The 24,421-nt window shown below is 40.9% G+C and overlaps 3 protein-coding genes and 1 long non-coding RNA gene across 9 annotated transcripts in view; 3 read left to right on the forward strand and 1 right to left on the reverse strand.

The window, feature by feature from the left end:
• Positions 1-24,421, forward strand: part of LOC137874366 (CST complex subunit CTC1-like) — a 66,590-nt gene that overhangs the window by 5,893 nt on the left and 36,276 nt on the right. The window contains exons 13-23 of one of the 5 annotated variants that reach the window (XR_011103298.1): positions 1,071-1,506; positions 1,570-1,659; positions 1,907-2,029; positions 2,102-2,148; positions 3,155-3,379; positions 4,101-4,169; positions 4,249-4,408; positions 4,837-4,892; positions 4,995-5,151; positions 5,329-5,443; positions 7,146-7,301. Coding sequence is in view for 4 of the 5 variants with exons in the window: in XM_068713009.1 (XP_068569110.1) it covers positions 1,071-1,506; positions 1,570-1,659; positions 1,907-2,029; positions 2,102-2,148; positions 3,155-3,379; positions 4,101-4,169; positions 4,249-4,408; positions 4,837-4,892; positions 4,995-5,151; positions 5,329-5,443; positions 7,146-7,237 (1,570 nt within the window). In the remaining variant the exon portion in view is untranslated. Of the gene's footprint in view, positions 1-1,070; positions 1,507-1,569; positions 1,660-1,906; positions 2,030-2,101; positions 2,149-3,154; positions 3,380-4,100; positions 4,170-4,248; positions 4,409-4,836; positions 4,893-4,994; positions 5,204-5,254; positions 5,444-7,145; positions 7,441-24,421 lie in introns of those variants that run through there. The other 4 variants (XM_068713009.1, XM_068713010.1, XM_068713012.1 and 1 more) reach the window with 4 other exon arrangements.
• LOC137874377 (uncharacterized) lies at positions 8,988-19,912 on the reverse strand. Of its 2 annotated transcripts, none has more exons than XR_011103301.1 (3): positions 17,176-17,190; positions 10,322-10,590; positions 8,988-9,686 (listed from the first exon to the last, which is right to left on the reverse strand). It is a non-coding gene; the product is annotated as an uncharacterized lncRNA (long non-coding RNA). The 2 variants fall into 2 exon arrangements; XR_011103300.1 differs by lacking the exon at positions 17,176-17,190 and adding an exon at positions 19,869-19,912 and having other exon boundaries at positions 8,989-9,686.
• On the forward strand, positions 10,476-13,700 carry LOC137874372 (mamu class II histocompatibility antigen, DR alpha chain-like). The gene is made up of 4 exons (XM_068713019.1): positions 10,476-10,558; positions 10,697-10,942; positions 11,699-11,983; positions 13,057-13,700. The coding sequence occupies exons 1-4, from the start codon at positions 10,495-10,497 to the stop codon at positions 13,176-13,178; spliced, it is 717 nt and encodes a 238-aa protein (XP_068569120.1). The 5' UTR covers positions 10,476-10,494; the 3' UTR covers positions 13,179-13,700.
• On the forward strand, positions 15,342-23,287 carry LOC137874370 (H-2 class II histocompatibility antigen, I-E beta chain-like). The gene is made up of 6 exons (XM_068713017.1): positions 15,342-15,424; positions 16,276-16,548; positions 20,967-21,180; positions 22,286-22,353; positions 22,444-22,557; positions 22,747-23,287. The coding sequence occupies exons 1-6, from the start codon at positions 15,370-15,372 to the stop codon at positions 22,770-22,772; spliced, it is 750 nt and encodes a 249-aa protein (XP_068569118.1). The 5' UTR covers positions 15,342-15,369; the 3' UTR covers positions 22,773-23,287.

Below are 24,421 nucleotides of genomic sequence, written 5' to 3' on the forward strand. Positions count from 1 at the left end.
ACACACATATACACACTCTGCAGGTACATACACATCTCTCACATAATCATATATCTCTATATGTGAACCTGTGTATGTAGAGTCTACCTCCAGTTATCTTTGTGTGTGTATGTGTGTATGTATATATGTGTGTGTGTGTGTGTGTGTGTGTGTGTGTGTGTGTGTGTGTATATATATATGTACACATGACCAACAATCTGTTTTAATAATACGAGTGCATTTGTAAAATTCAGAAGCTTAAATTGTGGACCGCGTGTTCTCTGGAGGAGAACGTTGTTCTCTGCCCACCACCAGAGAACAACGTTCTCCTCCAGTCGGGCACTTTAGCGCAGTGAGACCCGCTACATGAAGCTAGCTCAGTGCAGTCCGGCTGTTAATAGACCAGGAACAGAAGATCCTCCACCGGCCTGCAGGTCTGCTGTCTGCAGACACTTTCTCTGTGAACTATGAGGGCGATGAAGAGAGAATGCTGGACAAAAACACAACGTATGTCCCATTTGCTAGGCTACATGCAAGGCTACATGCTAGGCTACATGCTAGGCTACATCGGGGGGAATACCTCATGTTAACCCATTTACTCTGACATCACCCCAGTGGGTCAGTGGGTCAGTGGGTGGACCTAAATGAAAACCTGGAGCAGCACACAGCAGCTGATCTCTGGCGAGTGGAACGGGGCTACAGCGATCACCACGGCGATTGGTACGTGTGTAGATGTACATGAGACCTACTCTGTGGTGGACTTCATGAACCTGATGAATGATATTGAATCCCTTCATGAGTCCATTTCAGCCAAACCAAACCCTAACTCCAAGAAAACAAAAGCACGAGTGTAGAGTCCGAGGTCTGGACCTCTGTCTCTAGAGAGGGTGTGTAAGCAGATCACACACACACACACACACACACACACACACACACACACACACAGTTCCATATAAAACAAGATTGTTTCTTTTATTTGTATTTGTTTATAACTACAACAATAAATGCTACATTTTAGTTTTTATAAGTAACAGTTTTTATTTGACACGCTGCTAAGAAGATGAGTCACAGTCATGTACCTGTGTATGTAGAGTCTACCTCCAGTTCTCTTTGGACCACCTTCACATCCTGAGTCCATCTGTTGCCATGATTACACACCTGAGCCAGAAGGGGGAGGAGTCAAGAGGTGATGTCACAGGGAGGAAACAGACGGTAGAAGAAGAAGAAGAGACGGAGGGAGCAGCGACTGCAGAGAAGAAGAGAAGAAGAGAAGCCGCCTCCTCCTCCGTTACCATGACTACCGGCCCAGTGAGCAGCGGCTCCAGACCCTGCGTCTCCATGGTGATCAGGGTGGAGGAGAAAGAGGGCGTGGCCTGGAGGAACTTAGCGGCGGGGCCAAAGGAGGCGGGGCTGACGCTGTGCTTCTCAGTCAGAGCCGCTGTGATTGGTCCAGTGGTCAGCTGGTGGCGGGACCCGAAGAACGGACCAATGACAGACAGAGAGATGGAGACGGAGAGCCGGGACAAGGTGAGACACTTCTTCACCTGAAACATCCCATAATGCACCTGTTACCTGTCTGTCTGTCTGCAGGTGGTCCTGGTGCTCTCAGGTGGGTCCGCTCGCTGGTTCCCTCTCCTCCAGCCCGGAGGTCTCTACAGACTCACCGCTCCAAACACACAGGTGAGCACACCTGTGATGAGGTCACCGGGAGGCGGGGCTCCGGGTTGAGCGGCTGCAGGTGATTGGCCGGTTGTAACAGTGTTTCTATTATTTATATCAGAGAGTCTCTGATTATCTAAGATACAATGACATCACCTGTCAGATGATCAGACAGGTGGAGATGATGTCATCGCTGTGTGATTGACGATGACGTTGATGATGCTGTCAGATGATGAAGGCCATTGGTCGGTGTGTGTCTGTCCGTCAGGATCCCAGTGTTTTGATTGGCTGTGGTGTTTCTGGGAGGAAGGGGGTGGAGCTCCACACGGACTCCACCCTTCAGGTCCGATCTGATTGGAAGCTCCACACTGTGACACGCCCCCTGCTGCAGGTGAGACACACAGTGTGTGACTGATCACACAAACAGAAGAAGAAATAAAACTCTCTCTCTGTGTGTCGTCAGGCTCTCTCGCCCACACACCTGTCCGTCTCTGATGTCTTGGACTGCAGGTAAACCGATCTGATTGATTGATTTATTGATTGATTGTTATGCTCTCAGGTGTGTGTTCCTCTTTTGATTGGTTGTTACCAACATCTCCCCTGGTCTTTGACCCTCACCTGTCTTACACACTCACCTGTCTGACCCTCACCTGTCTTACACACTCACCTGTCTTACACTCACCTGTCTGACACACATCTGTCTGACTCTCACCTGTCTGACACATCTGTCTGACTCTCACCTGTCTGATGCTCAACTGTCTTACACACTCACCTGTCTGACCCTCACCTGTCTTACACACTCACCTGTCTGACCCTCACCTGTCTTACACACTCACCTGTCTTACACTCACCTGTCTGACACACATCTGTCTGACTCTCACCTGTCTTACACACTCACCTGTCTGACTCTCACCTGTCTGATACACATCTGTCTGACTCTCACCTGTCTTACACACATCTGTCTTACACACATCTGTCTTACACTCACCTGTCTGACACACATCTGTCTGACTCTCACCTGTCTGATACACATCTGTCTTACACACACCTGTCTGACACACATCTGTCTGACTCATCTGTCTTACACTCACCTGTCTGACACACATCTGTCTGACTCTCACCTGTCTTACACTCACCTGTCTGACACACATCTGTCTGACTCTCACCTGTCTGACACATCTGTCTGACTCTCACCTGTCTGATGCTCACCTGTCTTACACACTCACCTGTCTGACCCTCACCTGTTTTACACTCACCTGTCTGATACACATCTGTCTTACACACACCTGTCTGACACACATCTGTCTGACTCATCTGTCTTACACTCACCTGTCTGACACACATCTGTCTGACTCTCACCTGTCTTACACTCACCTGTCTGACACACATCTGTCTGACTCTCACCTGTCTGACACATCTGTCTGACTCTCACCTGTCTGATGCTCACCTGTCTTACACACTCACCTGTCTGACCCTCACCTGTTTTACACTCACCTGTCTGTTGATGTGTGTGCAGGTCAGAGTTGGTGTGTTTTCAGGCTCAGGTGTGTGACAGGATCAGTCTCAACGACAGGACCAGTGACTCAGGTGCAGGTGTGTGTGCTGGTGTGCGACTCACAGTGTGTGACCAGACTGGGAGGAGTCTTCAGGTGTACCTGGACTTGAGCCACACCCCCTACCCACCTGGCCTGTTGCCTGGCAACACACTGCTGCTCTCTGGTTTCCAGCGTAGAGTGTCGAGGTAACGAACACTAAAGGTGTTTAAAGTGATCTGAGGGAGGAAGCTGTGACGCAGTGAAGTGTCTCTCTCTCTCTGTCTCTATCTCTGTCTCTATCTCTCTGTCTCTCTGTCCCTCTCTCTGTCTCTCTCTCTGGCTCTCTGTCTCTCCCTCTCTCTCTCTGTCTGTCTCTCCGTCTGTCTGTCTGTCTGTCTGTGTTTCTCTCTGTCTGTCTGTCCCTCTCTCTCTGTCTCTCTCTCTCTGTCTGTCTGTCCCTCTCTCTGTCTCTCTCTCTGTCTGTCTGTCCCTCTCTCTGTCTCTCTCTCTGTCTGTCTGTCCCTCTCTCTCTGTCTCTCCTTCTCTCTCTCTGTCTGTCTGTCTCTCTCTCTGTCTGTCCTTTTCTCTCTCTCTCTCTCTGTCTGTCTGTCGCTCTCTGTCTCTCTCTGTCTCTGTCTCTCCCTCTCTCTCTCTCTGTCTGTCTGTCTCTCTCTGTCTCTGTCTCTCTGTCTCTCTCTCTCTATCTGTCCCTCTCTCTCTGTCTCTCTCTCTGTCTCTCCCTCTCTCTGTCTCTCCCTCTCTCTCTCTCTCTCTCTCTCTCTCTCTCTCTGTTTGTCTGTCTGTCTGTGTCTGTCTCTGTCTCTCTGTCTCTCCCTCTGTCTCTCCCTCTCTCTCTCTGTCTGTCTGTCTCTCTCTGTCTCTGTCTGTCTCTCTGTGTCTCTCTCTGTCTCTGTCTCTCTGTCTCAGGTCAGGAGGTGTGTACTGCAGCTCTCTTCCTGTCAGCTCTATAACTGTCGTCTCTCTTGGAGATATGAGGTAACCACAGTGGATCAATAACATGTATTTATATTGTTTCGTCATCATTTACTGATCGTATTGATCCGTTTCCTTTCAGCTCCGCCCGGCCTCCTCCTGCTCCCATGATGCATCTGGGTGTGTGGGCAGTGAGCAGAGAGAAGAGGTGCATTGTGGGTCAGGTCAGAGGTCATGTGGTGTGTTTCCTGTTCCTGCAGCTGCAGTGGAGCTGCTCGCTGTGTGGGAGTGTCTTCATACAGGTGCTCCACTCTACTGGGTTCTACTGGGTTCTATTGGGTTCTATTGGGTTCTTTACTACATTACTTTTTAAAAAAACTTTTATTGTACTTTACTCTTCTTTGTGTCTTTATTATGAACGTTGTCTACACTAGAGGACACTAGAGGACACTTTACTCTTCTTCATGTCTTTATTATGAACTTTGTCTCCACTAGAGGACACTTTACTCTTCTTCATGTCTTTATTATGAACGTTGTCTCCGCTAGAGGACACTAGAGGACACTTTCCTCTTCTTCATGTCTTTATTGTGAACTTTGTCTCCACTAGAGGACACTTTACTCTTCTTCATGTGTTTATTATGAACGTTGTCTCCGCTAGAGGACACTAGAGGACACTTTACTCTTCTTCATGTCTCTGTTAGTTCATCATTGACGTCTGTCTGTCCCTTAGACTTGTTCCAGTCCACAGTGTCGATCGTCTTCGTCCGTCTTTCAGTCCAAAGCAAAGTAAGACTTCTTCTTCTTCTGCTCATACGTGTGTATTTCTGTGTACTTATACTCTATAAGCAGCACGTTTATGTACTTGTGTGTACTTGTTTGGTTGGTCAGGATTGTGATCGATGACGGCACCGGTGAGGCTCACCTGTGGGTCTCAGGTGCTCTGGTTCGTCCTCTGCTGGGATTGGATGATTCTCAGTGGGAGGGGCTTCAGAGAGCGCTACGGGTCAGAGGTCACGTCAGAGTCTACCCCCGGGGGCGGAGCCTGGTCAGTGACATTACAGCAGCTGTGGACCAATTACAGTGTGTGTGTGTCTCAGGTGTGTGTATTTACCTGTGTGTGTGTGTGTGTGTGTGTGTGTCTCTCTCAGGTGTGTGTATTTACCTGTGTGTGTGTGTGTGTGTGTGTGTGTGTGTGTGTGTGTGTGTGTGTCTTGTTTCTCAGGTGTGTGACTCTGATGACCCTCTCCTCCACTTCCTGTTGTGTGTGTGCAGCAGTGATGTTGTGTGTCGTCAGCTCTCTCTCACCTGCAGAACACAAAACAACCAGAGATCAGAAGGTACCGACATGATCTCTCTCACCTGGGCTCCGTTCCTCGTACCTGGCTGACTGAGTTAGCCGGATAGTTTTCAGGATAAGATTACTAAGTCAGGCTTTTTGGTTCCACGAAGCAAGTTTGGCAAAATCACCATAGCAACACATCCATAAACTTGAACCTGCTTCAGCGCAGGATAACTTAAATTAGCAGGATAACTTAAGTTAGCTGGATAACTTAAGTTATCCTGCTAACTTAAGTTAGCTGGATGACTTAAGTTAGCAGGCTAACTTAAGTTAGCAGGATAAACTTAAGTTAGCAGGATAACTTAAGTTAGGATAACTTAAGTTAGCGGGATAACTTAAGTTAGCTGGATAAACTTGCTACTCCCCCAGAAAACAATGTCAGCTCCCTTCCTCAGAGATCCATTGATGAAGCAGCGATATTAGTTAGATTAGCGTTTTATAGGGAGAGAGTTCTTCGAGATCTCAAAGATCCGTTATCACGTCACGATGACTTCCTATACGAGGACCATCGGTTCTGTATTCACTAGACCTTCTCGAGCCGTACGTTGAGAACACCACACAGCCGAGCGTCGACCGTCTCAGACTGGATGCGGAGACTCGCTCTTTTTTGAGAGTTGTACATTTTTGTACGTCGTCGGCGCCGCGTGCCGTGATGTTGGTAAAGTTTATTTGGAGCTTAAGAAAGTTATGGATGCGTTCGTTACGTCACCGTGGGACATATTGTACTGACTCACCATTCTGAGTCATGTTGTTGTGCTCAGTGTTTACTTGCTCCCATGTCCTCTTGATGGCTGGGTTGAAAGCACTCATGATGATATGTCAGTGTTATTAGTAGACTATAGCATGTCATGACTGGAGAACAGGATTAAGATGGACTCATGATAAGAATGCAGAGAATCACACAATTTATCTTCACTGCTCCAATTGATTGAATTTCTGATTATGAATAATCAAACATACTGATCCGCCCATACACAGATTCACACACACACATATTCAAACTCCTACTTCTATATGGTAGTATACACATACATGTATATACACATAGTACATGATACATAAGCGCATACAGTACATATATCCTCATAAGTATCTATTCATTCGTATCCATTAGATTCTCTTTGGGCTTGTTTTTATCTACTTATTCTGAAAGAGTTGAGATCATTGTTACTCATTCCATTAATACTGCCAGCCGACATTTAAAGAGACGGAATCTGATTGATTGGGGTGATGAGACACTTAAATTATACATGTTCCCAACACTTAAGCATTTAGCTCGTCTGATATCTCGCCGTGCTTCTTGTCTAGCCCTCTCAGTGGTGGCGGTGTTAGATGTTGTCATGATTATGGTCTTGAACTCTTCATATGAGTTCATGATCATCTCCTGCTCTCTGTCTTTGACTTTATTTACCATCCTACTGTTAGAAAATCATGGTTTCTGTGATCGACGCTTCCCCCTTCTGAAGTAGGACGGGCACTCACAACTATCCTGATAACTGAAGTCTGGTTTGAATTAACGAGATCGTTTGAGCGCGGATCAGCCTTTGAGAAACCGAGACAGCCTGACTTCAATCATCGGGTTCATTTAAGCTGGTTAACAGGACAGTTGATCGACTTAGTTGAACCACGTAGGAGGAACTGGGCCCAGGTCATCACCTGCAGACCGGCGGCCATGTTGACGAAGTTCATGTTTGTTTCAGAGATGAAGAGGTTCAGCAGAGGAGAACGAGACTTCATGACCAGGATGACTCCTCCTCTACAGCTCACCTGTCTGCACCTGAACACCGACTGATCTCACCTGAACACATCAACACTTACTGATCTCACCTGTACACATCAACACTGACTGATCTCACCTGTCTGCACACTGACCACAGGAAGAGGCGGAGCCAGTTCACCTTACTTTGAATGTTTTCTCTCAGTTTTACAGAATGTGTTGATATTCTGTTTCGTTTAGTTTGACATGTTGATGTAAGTTATTAAATATTCATGTATTTCTCCTGAAGTCTGTTTCAATAGAATCGTGTTCATTGATCGTCTGTCTGATCTTCATGTGCTGCTCTGGTTCCTCCACCAGAGGACGCTGTTTTACATCAAACTGAGCTCAAACTAAATGGACCAACTCGTCTAAAGAGAGTCTCAGCTCACAGGGCCAAGCCTTGAGAAGTCCTTGAGGAGGTTCCTAAGGTGCTTGAGGGTCTTGTAGAGGCCTTGGGGATGCTTGAGAAGTCCTTGAGGAGGTTCCAGAGGCCCTTGACAAGGTTCTATGGGTCCTTGAGAACACTGTAGGACGGGCTGAAGAGGCTCTAAGGGTCTTTGAGGTTGAGAGGTCCTTGAGGAGGTTCTGTGTTCTCAGGGTTTAGAATGAGTTGATCTCAGTGTCACCTGCTCAGGTAAGATGAGCTACACTGAACTGAAGGAACCTTGATGAACCTGTAGGCGGCGGCTGAGCTCCTTCTCTCTCTCTGACGTTCAACGCCAAACGTCTGCTCCTGGTAACTGATGACTCATCTGCAGCTCTGTTTCTGATTGGCTGCTGACTGAACAGGAAGTGAAAGTAACGAGTCGGGACTTTCCAGAGACAGTTCAGGTTTCTGAGGTTAAACAAAGACGAAGAAACTAAACAACAAACTGCTGAACAGAGACGCTGAAGAGTCACATGACTGCTGACTGTAGAACACACACACAGAAATACACACACACACACACACACACACACAGAAATACACACACACACACACACACAGAAATACACAAGGCAAGTTTATTTGTTCAGCACATTTCAACAACAAGGTAATTCAAAGTGCTTCACATGAAACCATTAAAAGCATCAAAACATAAGACAAAATAAAAGATTTAAAAACATGAAGAACATTGATTGAAACACTAAGAAGCAGTAATAAATATAATACAGTAGTAAAATGCAGTAAATGTATTAATATCTTGAATTTGGTTCAGTTAAAGGCAGCAAACAGAAACATCTTCAGTCTGGATCTAAAGGAGCTGAGGGTCTCAGCAGACCTGCAGCTTTCTGGGACTTTGTTCCAGATATGTGGAGCAGAAGAACCGAACGCTGCTTCTCCATGTTTAGTTCTGACTCTGGGACAGGAAGTAGACCAGGTCCCAGACCAGCTGAGGGGTCGGGATGGTTCATAAGGTAGATCCCTAAACCATTCAGTGCTTTATAAACCAACAGCAGGACTTTAAAGTCACTTTGTTGGGCAGGAAGCCAGTGAAGACCTCAGAACTGGACTGATGTGATCCACTTTCCTGGTCTTAGTGAGGACTGGAGCTGCATCGTTCTGACTGACTTCTTACAGAGACCTGTGAACACACCGTTACAGTAGTCCAGTCTACTGAAGACAAAGGATGGACACGTTCTTACAAGTCCTGTTGAGACATAAGTCCTCTAGTCCTTGAGATGTTCTTCAGGTGATAGGAGGCTGGTTTATAACACACACACACACAGAGACACACACACACACAGAGACACACAGACACACACAGAGACACACACACACACAGAGACACACACACACAGACACACACACCCTTGATTAATGCAGCTAGTGTTTTCTCCTCTTGTGTCGATAAAGTTTATTCAGCTCACTGTATCCTGCACTGTGACAACACACTTACAACAATAAGACAAATAATAAGTCATTGTTTTCGCTGCACATTTCAAAATAAAGTAACGTACTGAACAGTTTACAGGAGAGAATGTATGACTGAAGAAGAGGAAGAGGAAGATGAAGAAGGGTGAAGCGGTCATGGACGTAGTCTCCTCTACGTCACCCGGAGGTTCGTGAAGAGCTGGACGTTCTCTTCACGTAGAGAACCGTTCTTTACGTGAAGAGAACGTCGCTCCGTCTGAACAGATGTAGTTTCGGTTCTAAAGAACTCATCACCAGACAAACTACGGCGTTCAGTGAAGAAGAGTCCCAGATGTGGACCAGAGGGTGGAGTGGGTCTGATGGACGGAGGCCTAACACTCGGTCAGGACTCGGTCTGAGCCGCTTCTCTCTGCTTCGCCTGGTAACTGATGACTCATCAGCAGCTCTCTTTCTGATTGGCTGCTGACTTGGAAGCGAAAGTAAAGAATGAGACTTTCCACAGACGCTGCTGCTTTCAGGTGCCGCGGGAAACCCCAGACTCCTCGTACTAAGCGACCGCTCCAGCTGAGCCTCAGAGGGAACTGCTGGTTTTACGGAGACGCCTGAAGGCATCGTGTGGTCTGACCGCTGTAAAGGTTTCAGAGAAGAAGAGACGGAAGTCAAAGTGTCTCACTTCATCAAACACGATGTTTTCACTTTAAATCAGAGAAGAAGAAACGTGTCTCATGTTTCAGGGTCATGAAAACATCACATATTAAATGTTAAAGTTACTTCAGTTAAACATTTTTACCTTTTGAGGTTAATATTAAAATACTAAATATTAAAGTTATTTTATTTGAATTACTTTAAATGATTGATGAACATGTGGACGTCTTTAGATATCAACATAAAACGTGTATTTAATGAATGAAGGAGAACTTCATGACATAAAAGTGTCAGAAGATGAGAGGAGAGACAAGCTTTTATTGTGAAACTCTTGAAACAGGAAGCTGTGAGGCAGCAGGTTAATATCTTAAAATCAACACTTTGTAAATAATATATTTAAATCTATCTTCATCTTCCGTTTTAATTTATTAAAAATAATCATCCAGTGAAATATTAATGTTGAAGATTAAACTTTAGTCTGAAATTAAAGACTTTATTTTTAAAAGTCTGACATTTAGCAATAGGTTTTATTTTGAAAAGCCTGCATGAACACAGTATTGATTATTGATTGAGTCGTCTGTTTATTAAAGTTCATGTGAGCAGCAGCCTGGCTCTACCTGGACACTGATGACATCACAACATCTCTGCTCTCTCATTGGCTCGTTGTGAGAAAGAGCTCAGCTGCTGCTGGAGTCTCTGTCAGTCCTCCTCAGACGGGTCCAGGTCTACAGAGTCTCAGACGGGTTCAGGTCTACAGAGTCTCAGACGGGTTCAGGTCTACAGGGAGCTGATGAAGATGATGAAGATGATGGTGGTCCTCGTCCTCTCTGGTGTCCTCTGGGTCTCAGCTGACGGTAAGTTTCATGTTTCAGTTCACTTTAAACCTCTGATGGTTCAAACAAACAGTTTGTTTACAAACAGTCTGAACAACAAACAAACAAACAAACATCATCATCATCATCATCATCATCTGAACTTTGTTTTCTCTTCAGTTCTTCATGAGGACATTAATCTTCTTGGCTGTTCAGACTCTGGTGGAGAGTTCATGTATGGTCTGGATGGTGAAGAGGTTTGGTACGCAGACTTCAAACACAAGAAAGCAGTCGATCCTCAGCCCCCTTTTGTAGATCACATGACCGTCCCAGGAGGTTATGAACAAGCTGTGGCTAATCTAGAGATCTGCAAACAGAACCTGAAAATTGCACGTAAAGTCTTCAAGGACTTCCCTCTGGAGCGAGGTAAAGACAAACACTTCATACTTCATATATATTATATATATATATATATATATAATATAATATATATATATATATATATATATATATTATATATGTATATATATATATATTATTATTATTTGTAATGTGTCTTCAGCTGTTTAAACTGTTAACATCTGACTGTTGTAAATAAAATATACTTTATGTTACATAAAAGTAAATAATGTTACGTTGTTTACTTTAATGTGTTTGTTCATTTATCTGCTGATGTTTGTTTTCTTTTGTATTTACACTTTGGACCAAACTTATATTTTAGATATTTATTGTTGATTAAAGGACAAACAGCCAGAGTTCCTCTAAACAACAACAACTAAACTCTCACAGAACAACTTCAACATGATTCTTAAAATACTCTGTTCTCATCAGTGAGTCACGTTGTTTACTAACAGACTGAACAACAACAAACAGTTTGTTTACTAACAGACTGAACAACAACAAACAGTTTGTTTACTAACAGACTGAACAACAACAAACAGTTTGTTTACTGATGAACTACATATGTTGAACCAGTGAACAGAGTTTAGGAGCTTCTATATTTATTTGGTTTTCTGGTTAATCCCGTTGTGTGAGAACATGAGAACATGAGAACATTTACATCAAACCAGATGTTAGATGTTCTGTTACTTTAAGTAACCAGAAGAACATTTAGAACCTGAGAATAATCAAACTAACGATTCATCGCTTGAGAACATGTTAATAAGAGTGTGTTCTGTTTAGATCCTCCTTCCAGTCACATGATCTACACCAGAGACAAAGTGGAACCAGGACAGAAGAACTCCCTCATCTGTCATGTGACTGGTTTCTATCCTGCTCCTGTGGAGTTCTCCTGGACCAAGAACGAGGAGAACGTCACTGAAGGAAGCAGCAGCAACGTTCCCTTCGTCAACAAAGACGGAACCTTCAACCAGTTCTCCACACTGGAGTTCACCCCACAGCTGGGAGACATCTACGGCTGTACGGTGAAACATCTGGCCCTGGACCAGCCACAGACCAAGTTCTATGGTGAGAGAACTTTATTAACATCTACACAACAAACAAACAAACATTTCTGTCTCCAGATGTGGAGATGAAGCTTCATGTCTCTGTTCTCTGTCTCCAGATGTGGAGATGAATCTTAATGTCTCTGTTTTCTGTCTCCAGATGTGGAGATGAAGCTTAATGTCTCTGTTCTCTGTCTCCAGATGTGGAGATGAAGCTTAATGTCTCTGTTCTCTGTCTCCAGATGTGGAGATGAAGCTTAATGTCTCTGTTCTGTCTCCAGATGTGGAGGTGAAGCTTAATGTCTCTGTTCTCTGTCTCCAGATGTGGAGATGAACGTTAATGTCTCTGTTTTATGTCTCCAGATGTGGAGGTGAAGCTTAATGTCTGTTCTCTGTCTCCAGATGTGGAGATGAAGCTTAATGTCTCTGTTCTCTGTCTCCAGATGTGGAGGTGAAGCTTAATGTCTCTGTTCTCTGTCTCCAGATGTGGAGGTGAACCTTAATGTCTCTGTTCTCTGTCTCCAGATGTGGAGGTGAACCTTAATGTCTCTGTTCTGTCTCCAGATGTGGAGGTGAAGCTTAATGTCTCTGTTCTCTGTCTCCAGATGTGGAGATGAACGTTAATGTCTCTGTTTTATGTCTCCAGATGTGGAGATGAAGCTTAATGTCTCTGTTCTCTGTCTCCAGATGTGGAGATGAAGCTTAATGTCTCTGTTGTCTGTCTCCAGATGTGGAGGTGAACCTTAATGTCTCTGTTCTCTGTCTCCAGATGTGGAGGTGAAGCTTAATGTCTCTGTTCTCTGTCTCCAGATGTGGAGGTGAACCTTAATGTCTCTGTTCTCTGTCTCCAGATGTGGAGGTGAACCTTAATGTCTCTGTTCTGTCTCCAGATGTGGAGGTGAAGCTTAATGTCTCTGTTCTCTGTCTCCAGATGTGGAGATGAACGTTAATGTCTCTGTTTTATGTCTCCAGATGTGGAGATGAAGCTTAATGTCTCTGTTCTCTGTCTCCAGATGTGGAGATGAAGCTTAATGTCTCTGTTGTCTGTCTCCAGATGTGGAGGTGAACCTTAATGTCTCTGTTCTCTGTCTCCAGATGTGCAGCAGACTCAGCCCAGCATTGGTCCGGCGGTCTTCTGTGGAGTCGGTCTGACTGTCGGTCTGCTCGGTGTCGCTGCTGGAACCTTCTTCCTCATCAAAGGAAACGAGTGCAGCTGATTGTTTAATGATCGTCTCGTCTTCATCATCTGATCGTCTCGTCTTCATCATCTGATCGTCTCCTCTTCATCATCTGATCCAGTTTAATTCATGTTATTTCTGTTTCTCATCTCTCTGATTGTTATTATTGTATGAATGTCATATATATATATATATATATATATATATATATATATATACACATATACACACACATATATATTTATAAATAAATGTATATATATACATTTATATAATGTATATATATACGTATATATATATATATATATATATATATATATATATATATATATATATATATATATATACATTTCTGATGTAACTTGCTAACTTAATACTTTTGTACTTCAGTAGTTATTTTGATGAGTACTTCTACTTCTCTCTTTTCACAAAGTAACAGTACTTTTCCTTGAGTACTTTTTGTAGCTCCACCCACTTCTGCTGATTCCTGACTTCTTCTGTTGTTTCTTTTCTTGTCAATAAATGTTCTTCTGTATCATTAAACTCTCATTTGATCTGAAACAGTCAAGAATCTTCTTCTTCGACACACGATTCATAATCACGACCAATTCATAGTAATAACAATAATAATAATAATAATAATATATAATAATAATAATAATGATAATAACATAATAATAATATATAATAATAATAATAATGATGATAATAATATATAATAATAATATATAATAATAATAATATATAATAATTATAATAATAATGATAATAATATATAATAATAATATATAATAATAATAATGATAATATATAATAATAATATATAATAATAATAATGATAATATATGATAATAATATATAATAATAATAATATATAATAATATATAATAATAATATATAATAATAATAATATATAATAATTATAATAATAATGATAATAATATATAATAATAATATATAATAATAATATAATAATAATATATAATAATAATAATGATAATATATGATAATAATATATAATAATAATAATATATAATAATAATAATAAATCCATTAGTTATAACTCATAAAGCCTTAGTAAAGGTAAAGGTACGTTAAACTGTAGTTTGAGTGTTTATCAGTAACACTTCAGAGCTTCAGTTCTAAATCTGTGATTCTAAAATAAACGTTTTTACCTTCATGTTGATCTCTTCCTCTCATTACTACCAGTTCTGTGCTGAAGTGTCCTTGAGCAAGACACTAAACCACTAACTGCTCCCTAATTTACACAGAGAACAAATGTCTGCTTGTGGGATGAATGAAGTATTAAAAAAAAATATATATATATATTAAATAAAATATTTCCATCGATGGAAGAAAATTCATTCATAAAGTTTGTGTGATGTGAGATAATTATATTATTTATTGTTGCATCAGACGGTCCAGTGCTGATTATTATTATTATTCATATTATTATTATTATTATTATGAGGATAATAATGAGAATGGAGTGTTAGAATACATTATAACTGAGTCTGTGTTCAGTAAACAATAACAATGATGATAATAATAATTCATAAAGTCTCAACAGCTGGATGTCAACTTGTTGTTTTATTGAAGAAGAATGTTGTCGTCTACAAATAATAAATATAATTGATAAATGATCAATAATTAATAATTAATAATTAATGATTGGACTCTATTCCCACAGATTATCTGATATATTGATCATAAATGACAACACGTCTACATGAAGAATATTTAATATATATATATATATTAATATTTATATTAATATTTAGAATAATAATACTATTCACAATAATATTTATAATAATAATATTTATATAAATGTTTATAATAATATTATACTAATAATATTTATAATATATTTATAGTAATATAATAATATTTATAATATATTCATAATAATATTTATACTATTTGTAATATATTCATACTAATATTGATAATATATTTATAATATATTCATAATAATATTTATAGTATATTTATAATAATAGTTATATTATATGTATATTATATATATAATATATTCATAATAATATGTATATTAATAATATTATATTATAGCAGCGTGTCTCCAGTGTCTCTGACAGCAGACTTTGGTCTGACTTGTCTGCCTGGTAACAGGTGATGATGATGATGAAACAGGTCACGTGACTCCTCCTCTCTTTTAACAGCAGCTCTCAGTGATTCTTCGTCAGAGTTTGTTGGTGAACAGAGGAACATGGCTTCATCCTTCATCAGCGTGTCCCTCCTCTTCATCGGCCTCCACACAGCAGGTAGGATCAATACTCTGATTACTGATTAATACTCTGATTACTGACCAATACTCTGATTACTGACCAATACTCTGATTACTGACCAATACTCTGATTACTGATCAATACTCTGATTACTGACCAATACTCTGATTACTAATTAATACTCTGATTACTGATCAACACTCTGATTACTGATCAATACTCTGATAACTGATCAATACTCTGATTACTGATTAATACTCTGATTACTGACCAATACTCTGATTACTGATCAATACTCTGATTACTGACCAATACTCTGATTACTGACCAATACTCTGATTACTGATCAATACTCTGATAACTGATCAATACTCTGATTACTGACCAATACTCTGATTACTAATTAATACTCTGATTACTGATCAACACTCTGATTACTGATCAATACTCTGATAACTGATCAATACTCTGATTACTGATTAATACTGATTATTTATCAATACTCTGATTACTGATCAATACTCTGATTACTAATCAATACTCTGATTACTGATTAATACTGATTATTTATCAATACTCTGATTACTGATTAATACTCTGATTACTGATTAATACTGATTATTTATCAATACTCTGATTACTGATTAATACTCTGATTACTGATCAATACTCTGATTACTGATCAATACTCTGATAACTGATCAATACTCCGATTACTGATTAATACTGATTATTTATCAATACTCTGATTACTTATTAATACTCTGATTACTGATCAATACTCTGATTACTGATCAGTACTCTGATTACTGATTAATACTCTGATTACTGATCAGTTCTACTGTATTCCTCAGTGATGTTGATCCTGGTTTGTGTTTCTTCTTCAGGTGGATTCATGGGGTTTATGACGGACCGTTGTGACTTTAACTCCACTGATCTGAAGGACATCGAGTTCATCAGGTCTTATTATTACAACAAGTTAGAGTTCACCAGGTTCAGCAGCAGTGTGGGGAAGTATGTTGGATTCACTGAGTACGGAGTGAAGAACGCTGAGTACTGGAACAGTGATCCTTCAAAACTGGCTGCGATGAACGCTCAGAAGGAGACGGTCTGTGAACACAACATTAAGATTGACTACGACAACGTTCTGACTAAGTCAGGTGAGTTTGACTTTATGTTACATGATTATTACTATTATCATTATTATTATTATTATTATTATTATTATTATTATCATTATTATTATTATTATCATCATTATTATTATTATCATTATTATAATTATTATTATCATTATTATAATTATTATTATTATTATTATCATTATTATTTTACCTCTTTATTTAAATGAAGTTGTTTATACACCCGTAGGTCCCCCATTTGGACGCAGAGTAGATCAAAACTTAGAGAGTTTTGTGTTAAAAGTAACTGGCAGAGAACCCACGAAGAACGAATATAGTGATGTTATAGTTCTGCAGAAACCTCAGCGTCCTGGGAACAACATGAACTCGGTCACTTCTACATGAGACAAACACATCTCCCATCAGCCAAGCAAACAAATAACAAAATATCATAAATCATACTCGATATGACTGGGACAGACCGGAGAAAACAGCTGCTACACTCCGTTAGCAACGTGCTACCTACGAACATGCAGCATAAAAAAGCACGAGCGCCTGACGGAGATTACGGACATAGTTTCCATTTCTCTCTCCGGTAAACCATCGCAGAGATATTCAGCTTCGAACACAAAAAGTCACACAGCTTTCATCGAATATTGTACTTACTTTTGGTCGAATCTCAGCGAAAAAATGGAATATCTCCGTACTTCCACTGCGTTTATGTCCAGCTGCTGGTGCTCCGTGTGAATCCGTTCGATTCGTGTCTCTCCGACACTCCTCGGATTCTTGGGAGGGTTGGAAGCTCCGCAAATCAGATTTCAGAGCTGGACCTTTTTGAGCTTTATTGGCTAATAGTGCTGTCAATCATCTAGCTTTCAATTCCAGGCAATTCTATTGGCTCCTACGGTTCGAAGGATGTCTCAATGGTGAAAATCGGAGAGGGGGGGCTGAGATACAGCCCTGAACAGAGAGTCTGAAGCAGTATTTGACCTTAAACTAAATAACTAAAAAGGGCATAGAAAGAGCTTAAAACACTCAAAAAAGGTCCAATCTTCTGTCTATTGATTCAATGAACATCATGAGTGATACATAGAAGTGATATAGAGTGTTTTTGAATTTTAAAAATACTTTTTTATTCAAATATTGGAGTATTTGATCAGTTTTCTAATTTGAAATGCTCTATATTTCATAAATGTTTCACTGTATCTATGTATAGCTGTGTATATAGAGCCTATATCAGTTGTTCTAAGAGCCCAGCATATTAAAAGTCTTGGATACCCATACTTTCCAAAAAACAATACCCTAAAAGTGCTGTTTTTCAAGATCGAGCTTTTGAGTTTTCCAAGTTCTGCTGTGTTCCATCCTTATCTTATGTGAACCAGTAACATGTATTCTGATAGTTCCATGATTTTTCTCATCTCAAAAATATATAAAAAAAGTTTTTTGTTTTTTTTTATTTTATTTTTTTTTATACAATTAATTAGGTATTTCTTATCTTTATTCGAGCTGAGGCCTGCAAATAGGCCTCGTTTTTAAAAGGTTAAAGTGATATCATTTATAACATCAGACTAAAGTCTCTGTCACCATCTGGTGGTGAAGCTCTGCTACTACAACTGATACTAATAATACTAGTATTAACACTTTAATGATGTATTTTAATGTTTCACATTCTTCATCACCTCATTAAACGTATTTACTTCACTCAGAATCACATCAACATGTTCAAGAATATTAATAAATGATTTATTAAAACGACCACCAAGAACCTTTAAGAACCACGAGAACCTTTAAGAACCACGAGAACTTATAAGAACAACCAAGAACCTATAAGAAAAACCAAGAACCTCTGAGAACCTTTCAGAACCCTTTAGACTCTGGGGTCCTCCTGCTCCAACAGGGTCTGATTGTAGTTTCATGAGTTTATTAAAACTGATGTCAGATTGTTTCTCTATGAAACACAACGACTGATACTTGTACTGCAGGTGGTACTACTGGTACTACTGGTACTAATGGTACTACTGGTACCAGTGGCGTTTCTACATTAGGGGCACGTGGGGCACTGCCCCACCAGATCCAGATGGCGCTGTTGTGCAGAAAGCTCAATACATCTGTGCTTTGTGGCAAAATATATTTTATTTTATTTAATATGCAAAGCAGCGTGAATGTGTGTGTGAATACACTTGACTCACGAGCATCATAGTCCCGTTTTGTAGTGATTTGATTGGTGTGTGTGTGCTTGCTCTGGTAAACGCTGCTCTATTAAGAGCGTTACCATGGAAACACCAATGAGCGTGAACCACACAGGCCAAAGTTTACATTGGGAGATGGGGCACTTTCAGATGCGCCCCATGAAATCTGCCTAGCAACTCGACTCGAATATTGAGTAAACCGCGAAAAAAGTACCTCGTGACCAAGAAAACAACAACAGAGTCAGACCGTAATCAGACAGATCAATGGCGGTAACGTTACTGCTAGTTAGATGTCGCTAGATGTCGAGTATTTTGGAAGTGTTTTAATTCAGCCTACAATGAATAATGTAGACTATCTGTTGAGGGTGAATTTACTACATTGTCGTTGGAAGAGAAATTAGACATGAAACGTTTGGGGCCACACAGACCAGAAGACTTGATCCTGCTGCAGCCTGGTGAGAAAGACATGGCTAACTGTTAGCACATCAAACCCAGCACTGATGCGGACTCACTTTGGACATGCATGTTTTGTTGTTGTTTGTTTCAGTTGTGCCTTTCGCTTCATATTGTATGACACACGTGAGCCACAAGCTTCATACATGATGCAAGTTATTTGAGCCGTGCGTCTGTCTAATCTTTGTACTTTGTTGCAATCGTTGTACTTTAATGCTGTATTATAGGCAACATCTTTGTGTCGCGCTGAGCGCTGAAGCACGTGAAATGGATTTGAAACAGGATTTCTGCCCCCTGCTGGCTCTCATAATGCAGCCCATAGCATATCTCACTGGTCTATGTAAAGCTACTGATTATAATAATCAGCTACCTCTATGTTTGTGACGGTGACATGACGTCACACAAAATTGCCCCGCCAGAAATTTCAGGCTAAAATCGCCACTGACTGGTACTACTGGTACTACTGCTATTCTCTCTCTCTCTCTCTCTCTCTCTCTCTCTCTCTCTCTCTATATATATATATATATATATATATATATATATATATATATATATATATACATACATACTGATGCGACATGTCTTTGGAAAGCTAAGATTCTTGTGATTCAATTGATGTAAACCATTTCAAGATACAATCACAACAGCAGGAACAATCAACGCTTCTGTCAGACCACCAACCAACAAACAAACAGTTACAAAATCAAGATAACTCACCAGTGAAGCCTCACAGTTTTCCACCCATCGAGAATGTTCCGACAAACACGGTCTTGTTAGATTCCCAAAGGTCCAGACGATCCAATCCAGTAGATATTTAGTCCTAAACACGTTATTAGGTCCATAAATACCCACAGACTGCTGCTGCGTCGTCTCAGACATGTCTAACTATCTATGTCTTTTATAACGTAACTCTGGTTTCCATGTAAACATTGACGGTCTCTGGGTCTCAAAATGGCGGCTGCGCTCTGACCTTTTGATTGACACCTCACTGGACCCAATAGGAGCGTCCAGGTCCTGTCCACGGCCTACAGTAGCCAACGAGAGTCCGCGTTGAGGGAACGGGCCGGCCCCTCTTCTTTGTGTAACGCTCGAGCCGATTACAACCGATCGTTCTGATGACTGACGCTTCTAGAGCCAATGACAGTTAAGAAGTAATGATATGCAGATTCAGGGGTGGATCTACAGGCAGAACGTGGAAGACTCACTGTGACACCACGAGTCAGGAACCCGAGTACTGAGACAAAGAAAAGTGTGGTTGTTGCTTAAATAATACTGAAATTGGAAAGTTGCCAATTAGAATGTGAATTATCGTGAACTTTGATTAGACAAAAGCAAGCTGAAATTTGAGTTGAGACTGAATTACATTATACTCTCTAGATGTGTTACCATGGCTACTGTGGTTCCCTATTGACCTGTTTTGGAAGGCGCCCTGACATACCATCACATTAACATGTGATTGATATTCATGTTCTGTGGTTATCAAGGCTTCATGCTATGGCTTTATTGTGATCTCCAATGATTTTTGAGTTATTAATTAAAGAGTTCCAGCTGTAGTCATCTGTTAGTAGAAACCTTCTACTTCATTGTGTTCAGACTTACTGTGATTGTGTTGGAGAAACACCTTCAGAGTGTTTCAAAGGAGACCAAAACCAACTGGTTCAAGAACAGTTCTCATTGTACTTTGGTAGGCCTTGGACAGGCGTTTTAGGCGAATGTTACTGGAGTGGAAAGTACTCCTAGTACTAATGAATGTATCTGTGAGCCTAGTATGATTCATCGTATCAATACTCACTTCATCATCATAATGTGTTTCAGCTGAGCCCTACGTATTTCTGAGCAGCGTGACGCCCCCTGGTGGTAAACACTCGTCCATGCTGGTCTGCAGCGTCTTCGACTTCTTCCCCAAGAACATCGTCGTGAGGTGGACCAGAGACGGACATCCAGAGACCGCTGGTGTCACTTCTACCGATGAGCTGGCAGACGGTGATTGGTACTACCAGACCCACTCTCACCTGGAGTACACGCCCAGGTGAGTCCACCTCAGTGACGTGAGGCTCTGACTCTACATGAGTCACATTTACTAACATGTGAACCAATAGAAACGCTTACATCACCATTCAATGACAGCCTGACCATTGACTACTGGTTGTTCTTCATATCAGCATTCTTTACACACACACACACACACACACACACACACACACACACACACACACACACACACACACACACACATTAAGGTACATATCTGATTCCACCGGGAGCGTTTCAGAAGCGGAACGTTCGCCACCCGCAAAAATCATGAGATTCCTCAATAATCTGCATAACAACCAGGATGTATAAAGAGAACAACAAACACATAAGAGTTACTTTACCTGTCCGACGATGAACTGATGATGATTTGATCATAATTCACTGTTTTTTGAGACATTTTTAAGCTTGGATATAGAATCTTACATTTTTGTGGTCAAAGCAAAATATAAGAAGAAGAAGAGAAGTGTAGAAGAAGAGAAGTGTATAAGAAGAATAGAAGTGTAGAAAAAGAGCAACGACAGAACAACATGAATCGACCCGTGGGCTCTCTCTCGCCCCCTTCAGTGAGGCAGAGGTACTGTTTGCCTCTCTGTGCTTCTTCACTGAGGTTTAATGTCAGATCAACACTAAACATGTTCTACACAGACGTGAAATACATTATTCTATGTAAAGAAAGGACATATAATAAAAGAGTCTACAGATATTACAGTGGTGACAAACAATGAGACAGAAAAAGACTCAACAGTTAGTGAGGATTCACAGTGAGGTGAGGAACAGCTGGTCTCTGTCTCACCTCACTGTCTCCTCTGTTTGAACAGGACATGACATCATTCAGAGGTTCTGATTATACAAATGACTGAAATGATTGGAATCATACAGAAACTACATTTATAGCACAGATCAGTAGAGAAATATTAATATTTATTTTATTTTATCATTATTTGTTAACCGCATGTCCCTGGTCCACCTCCAGGTCCAGGTCCAGGTCCAGTTAGCTTCAGGTCCAGTTAGGTCCAAGTCCAGTTATCTTCAGGTCCAGGTCCAGGTTCAGGTCCAGTTTTATGAGTGAGAAACCCTGAAGTGTCGGTTTGTGTCAGCAGGTCTGGAGAGAAGATCTCCTGTGTGGTGGAGCACATCAGCCTGAGTAAACCTCTGGTTACCGACTGGGGTAAATACCTGTCTGTCTGCACACCTGTTCACCCGTCTACCTGCCTCTGAACCCGTCTCTCTGCTAACCCGTCTACCTGTCTGTCCTCAGACCCGTCCATGCCCGAGTCTGAGAGAAACAAGATCGCCATCGGAGCCTCGGGACTGATCCTGGGTCTGACCTTATCTCTGGCTGGATTCATCTACTACAAGAGGAAGGCCAGAGGTCAGAACAGGGCTCATTTAGTTCAGTGGTGGTTTAGTTTAGTCCAGACTAAGAGGAGTGGTAGACCAGGTCCAGCAGAGTCTGGAACTAGTTTATTGTGTTGTTTCAGACCAGTTCAGTCTAGTTTGAATGATGAGGTATGTGGGTTTGAGGTTTACCCCGTCCCCTTCTGTTCTTTCTTTAAACCAGGACGGATTCTGGTTCCCAGTAACTGAGCCTGGTCCTGGTTCTGGTCCTGCTGTTTGACAGACGGAAGGAAAAGCAGCAGCTGCTTCGACCGCTTCGTGTTTTCAGCCGAGCACACTGAGTGCTGCCACCTGCTGGACTAGATCAACACCTGATTCTCTCTTGATCTGGACTCTGATACTCAGCTGGTCTACACCTGATGCAGGACTGGACAGTGCTGGATCAGGTTTAGTCTGGACTCTGGTGTATCACAGCTGGATGTGAACTCTGCTTTGTGTACATGTGATTTGATGCTCTACTGTGTAAAATATGATATATAAATATATATAAAATCTATGTTTATATATAATATATATATTATATATAATATTTTACAGCCACTTCTATCCACAAACTGACTCATAACTGCTTTGAAATCAGATATAATCAGATATAATCAGCTATTTGAATGATTTGGGGCTCGTAGGTTGTGTGATTGTTAGATTCATATATTTTTACTGGAGTGAAACGTTTTCTAACAACAATAAACTTCATAAAACTGTGACTCACTGTGGATTTATTGATGAAATGTAAATACAGAGGAAGTATCTCATCTAGTCCATATATGATGTATAAATACATGATTAGTATGAATCAATGATTGGTATCACAGCGTGTAGAGATGATGATCCACAAAGACTTCAACAACATCAGACAGAATAACTGACTAACTGCATGAAGCACCAGTGGGTTTATTCAAGTACTGCATCAAAGTACAATGTTGAGGTACTTGTACTTTACTTGAGTATTTCACTTCACTACAACTGACAGCTGTCGTTACTTTTCATTTTAAGATTTTACATTAAGACATAAAACTAAACATAATTTCACTTCATTATCTTCAGCTCAAGGTTTAAATAATAGAGAGTTTTCTGTTTCAGAAGGTTTCTTCTTCTCTTCCATTGATCTTCTCAGGACCCCTCAGACTCATCTGGTGACCCTCTGGAGGGACCTGACCCTGAGGTTGGGAACCTCTGGACTAAAGTACAGAACTTCATCAGTGACCACGACCTGTGTATTGATCCATCATATTAAACTTATAAAGGGTTAGGGTTATATAGTTCACAGTGTTTTGATAATTCCTCTCTTTCACTCGGCACCTGAAGTAAACATTTGAGTATATTACTGTGTATTAATACTTTTACTAGTTGTACTGTAGAGACATTGGAGTACTTCCTCTACCACTACCAGTACCAACGTTCTCAGTCAGAGACAAGGTGTAGAGGACCCTGAGGCTCCGCCCCCTGCTGCTGCACAGAGCTGTGTTCACTTGTTTGTTCTAATATTTAATGATATGTAATTCTGTGCTGCCCTCCCTCTGGTCCTCAGGGAAACACCCACCGAGTGTGAAGCAGATCAGAGGAACGGTTCTAGAGACATGTGAGGAACAAACAGACCATCAGTTAGATACCATTTTCACAATAAGAGCTTTTGATACTTCACTGTTTCCCACACATTGACTTTATTTTGGCGGGCACCAAGTACATTAAGGGTGTAAGTATATATGTCGAGTCATTTTAGTATTTTCTATATTTCTTTAGGACTATTGACGGTCAAAGGTCTCACAAGAACACATTTACGTGATATTACCTGATTAAACAGTGTAGATATGCAGGATGAAGAGCTGCTCCTGATGCTC

This window comes from Cebidichthys violaceus, unplaced genomic scaffold, assembly GCF_023349555.1.
Source record: "Cebidichthys violaceus isolate CVI_PGR_0920_01 unplaced genomic scaffold, fCebVio1.0.p SCAF_19, whole genome shotgun sequence".
Classification (NCBI taxonomy): domain Eukaryota; kingdom Metazoa; phylum Chordata; class Actinopteri; order Perciformes; family Stichaeidae; genus Cebidichthys; species Cebidichthys violaceus.